Source organism: Microtus ochrogaster, chromosome 10, assembly GCF_000317375.1.
Source record: "Microtus ochrogaster isolate Prairie Vole_2 chromosome 10, MicOch1.0, whole genome shotgun sequence".
Classification (NCBI taxonomy): domain Eukaryota; kingdom Metazoa; phylum Chordata; class Mammalia; order Rodentia; family Cricetidae; genus Microtus; species Microtus ochrogaster.
The window spans coordinates 66809-70345 of NC_022016.1; the positions used below are offsets into that span (position 1 = coordinate 66809).

The 3537-nt window shown below is 45.0% G+C and overlaps 1 protein-coding gene across 1 annotated transcript in view; it reads left to right on the forward strand.

The window, feature by feature from the left end:
• Window positions 1–2126: 2126 nt before the first annotated feature.
• Cdk5rap2 (CDK5 regulatory subunit associated protein 2) overlaps window positions 2127–3537 on the forward strand; it is a 149457-nt gene continuing 148046 nt past the window's right edge. Inside the window, 1 exon segment of the mRNA XM_013348234.2 lies at window positions 2127–2245. Coding sequence (XP_013203688.2) covers window positions 2127–2245 — 119 coding nt within the window.

Below are 3537 nucleotides of genomic sequence, written 5' to 3' on the forward strand. Positions count from 1 at the left end.
GTCTCCATATTTCAGTACCCTCTTACTTCAGGTATTCAGAGGACTGTATTTATTGTGATCACTGGAACCTTTTTTAGGTTCCTGTTCAGTTTTTTATTTTTGGCTCATCATTTAAAGTATTTTTTTTTTTAATTTTAGTTTTGGTGTATGTGTGCATAAATGCATGAAGGTCGGAAGTTGGCCCCCTTTTCTTAGTTTTGATCTGTGAAATAGAAGTGTTGTATCTGGACCTTGGTGCAGAAAATGAGTTATTAGCCCCATCTATCCCTTTGCGATTCATTTTTTTTCTTGACCATGTTTTTTTTATTAATTAATTTATTTATTTATTAAAGATTTCTGTCTCTTCCCTGCCACCGCCTCCCATTTCCCTCCCCCTCCCACAATCAAGTATCCCTCCCTCTTCAGCTCAAAGAGCAATCAGGGTTCCCTGCCCTGTGGGAAGTCCAAGGACCACCCACCTCCATCCAGGTCTTGACCCTGTTTTCAGGAAGAGAAGGTGTTCCTTTTGCTGACTTCCTGTGCTAGGTAGCATTCATGAACAGTGAACAACTATCACATCTAGAAATTCTATGTAAGTCACTGATTTATTCCATGATCTTTTTCCCTTTTGATTGGCAGGAAGTCCTTAGAAGGCCTATGGGCTTGTCTTTCTTGGAGAACTAAGAAAGCTAAATTGGGGTTAAGGAGCCCAAGAATGAATTAGGCTACAGTAGAATGTCTGAGTAGCCATAGGGGGAGAAAGGAGAATTCTTAGTAGTGGTGACTAGGAACAAAGGAGGAAATAAAAAGTCTTTGTAAAGGAGACCTGCCTTGCTAAAACCAAAGCTTATCTAGTTGGCTAGGTGGATAGAGTGGAGGCAGGAAGAGAAGGATCAGGACTGGATGGGACTAACAGTGGTTTCTCGTTACTGTTTACAAATTCAGTGTGAATATTCCAAGAGAAGCCTCTCATGTTAAGTAGGCATTCATGAACTGAGACAATCCTGACTGTATTCAACCTTTACTTGCTCTGCACCTCCACCCCAATCCTTACATATCTGTGTTAGAGTTTAAGTGATAAATTAGACAGAGTGAGATTTAAAAAGCAGCCAGTTGTGGTACTAGTTAGTATGACTGTGGTCTATTCCATAAAAATACTTTACTGTGTTGTCTGAGGTTTTATATCCTGCCCAGTTCCCGGAATCTTTAAGTCCCAAAGAAATCACACAGAGATTTACAGTAACTATAAACTGATTGGCCAATTAGCTCAGGCTTTTTATTATCTCTCATAATTTACATTATCCCATTATTCTTATCTGTGTTAGCCACCTGGCTCTGTACCTTTTTCAGCCAGGCAGTCACACCTTGCTTCTTCTGTCCCTGGTCACAATTGTGGAGGATTGGGCTTCCTACTTCCCAGAATTCTCCATTTCTCATTGACCTGCCTCCACTTCCTGTCTGGCTATCTCGCCTATTCTTCCTGCCTTGCTACTGGCCAATCAGTGTTTACTTAAAATATAATTGACAGGAAACAGGCCATGGTCCCACAACAGCACTGGGCTAACCTTGTTGTGATGATGTGTGATGATATGTGGTGGCGTGAAGTGTGGTAAATGACATAGGCATGATACACTGTTGGGTGACTGTGTAAGGTTTACTTGATTGAGAGCATCATGGAACTGTTCTGGCAGTCGTGACTGCTAATTAGTTAACAGGGAGGTAGTGTGTACAGTATGGATATGCTGGACAGGCCACTGGGCCTTGTGGAAGAATCGATTCATCTGAAGGGCATGGAAAAATCCATTGAAGAATTAAGGGAGGAGCATGGGGAAGGTACATGATTAGATTTTTATTTATTGCAGTTCTTTGCTTGCCTTGGGGATGGATTGTCACAGGGCTCTCATGCTGATGCAGACATCCAGATAGATGATGACAACTGAGACTGAAAGTCTGGGATGGGATGGAGGCGAACAGGTGATAGAAGGTGAAATGGACACAGTGGGCTTTAAGGGCTTTGTTAGTGTAAGGAAAAGTCTGTACTGGTACCCTCTTCCAGTTTTGAGAATGAGTGGCTGACAGGTGGTGCAGTTTACTCACTTTGGAGGAAGAGGAGCAATGAGGAAGCCTTTTGAGGCAGAAATGGGAGGATGATGCCTCCCGTTAGGACAGGAGCTCTAGAGTCTGTGAGCATCTATGAGTGGAGGGGGACGAGTGGAGGGGGACGAGTGGAGGGGGACGAGTGGAGTGGGGGCGAATGGAGGGGAGGGTGAGTGGAGGTGCAGGCAAGTGGTGGTATGGGCAAGGGGAGGTCCTGGCAAGCAGAAGTGAAGGGGGGAGGTATGGGCAAGGGGAGGGCAAGGGGAGGGCAAGGGGAGGTACGGGCAAACAGAAGTGAAGGCTAGGGGAGGTGAGGGGGCTGGAGGTGTTGGCAAGGGAAGGGGAGATGAGTAGAGGGGAGGGCAAAGGGATGTGGGCAAGCTGAGGTGTGGGTTTCTAGATTCAGGGTGGCATAGGAGTAAATGAAGATTCATGAGTCAATGAGCATGCTTTGGACGTGCATTGGATACTATTATTGAAAAAAAAGGTGGCTCTGCTTATGTAGAATAAACAGATATGTCCCAACTAACATTTTGATTGAGATGGATTTAGGATTCTGGCCTTCGGCATAGGAATCCTCTCAGTCCTAGAAGTTCCCATGAAGAGTTGGCGTACCATGTACAAAGCCTGCACATGTAGATCACCAGGGTGTGCTGCTTAAGCTTGGCTCCTTGTTAGTTTGGGGAGAGGGCATCAGGAGGGTGTGGAGGCTGGTCCAGGTAACAGCTTCTCCATGGATATGGATGGTCAGGTTGGCTTCTTGCTGAAGGCTGCGTCTTCCTGGCATGTGCACAGGTCAGGCTAGACAGGTATAGAAACCTGGCTTGCAGGTCTACCATTTTGTCAATCTCAGCAGTGAAGGTGTCCCAGTTAAACTCCCAGAGAACAGCAGCCAGATGTCACCTTGATTTTTCCCTTAGAATATAACCATTTGGTAAATCTCTAGGAACAAAATCTCACTTAGCCCATATTTAAGTCAAGGTCACAAGGTTAGCCCAGCACAGCAGCAAGGGTCATTAATTATATCCGGGTGACATGGATCTGATCAGCCACACAGAGGAACCTGCTGTTAGGCATGGCGAGCTGGTGAATCTTGGGGTCTGGCCTCTACTTGCATGGGTACTGCCAGTGTCTTCCTGGATTCCCACCATCTGTTTCAAAGGGTCATTATTTTCCCTACTTTAGTTTCTTCAGTCTGGGTATTGAGCTATTCTGAATCTGAAGGTGATCATGTTGGGAGCCCTATAGGTTGACTATAGCCAATAGGTAGGTTTTCTTCAAACTAAATAGTATTTTTAAAAGCTTGGATTTGTTGCTGGCATTTAAAATATCGTATTTCACAGAAGAGTGGGTTCTCACTGTTCTTGAGCCCAAAGATGTAACACCTGTGGGTGTCTTACTGGCTCAAGACTTCTGCTCCACATGATGGGCCGAGCTGCCAGTGTCCTTTAAATGTCTAAG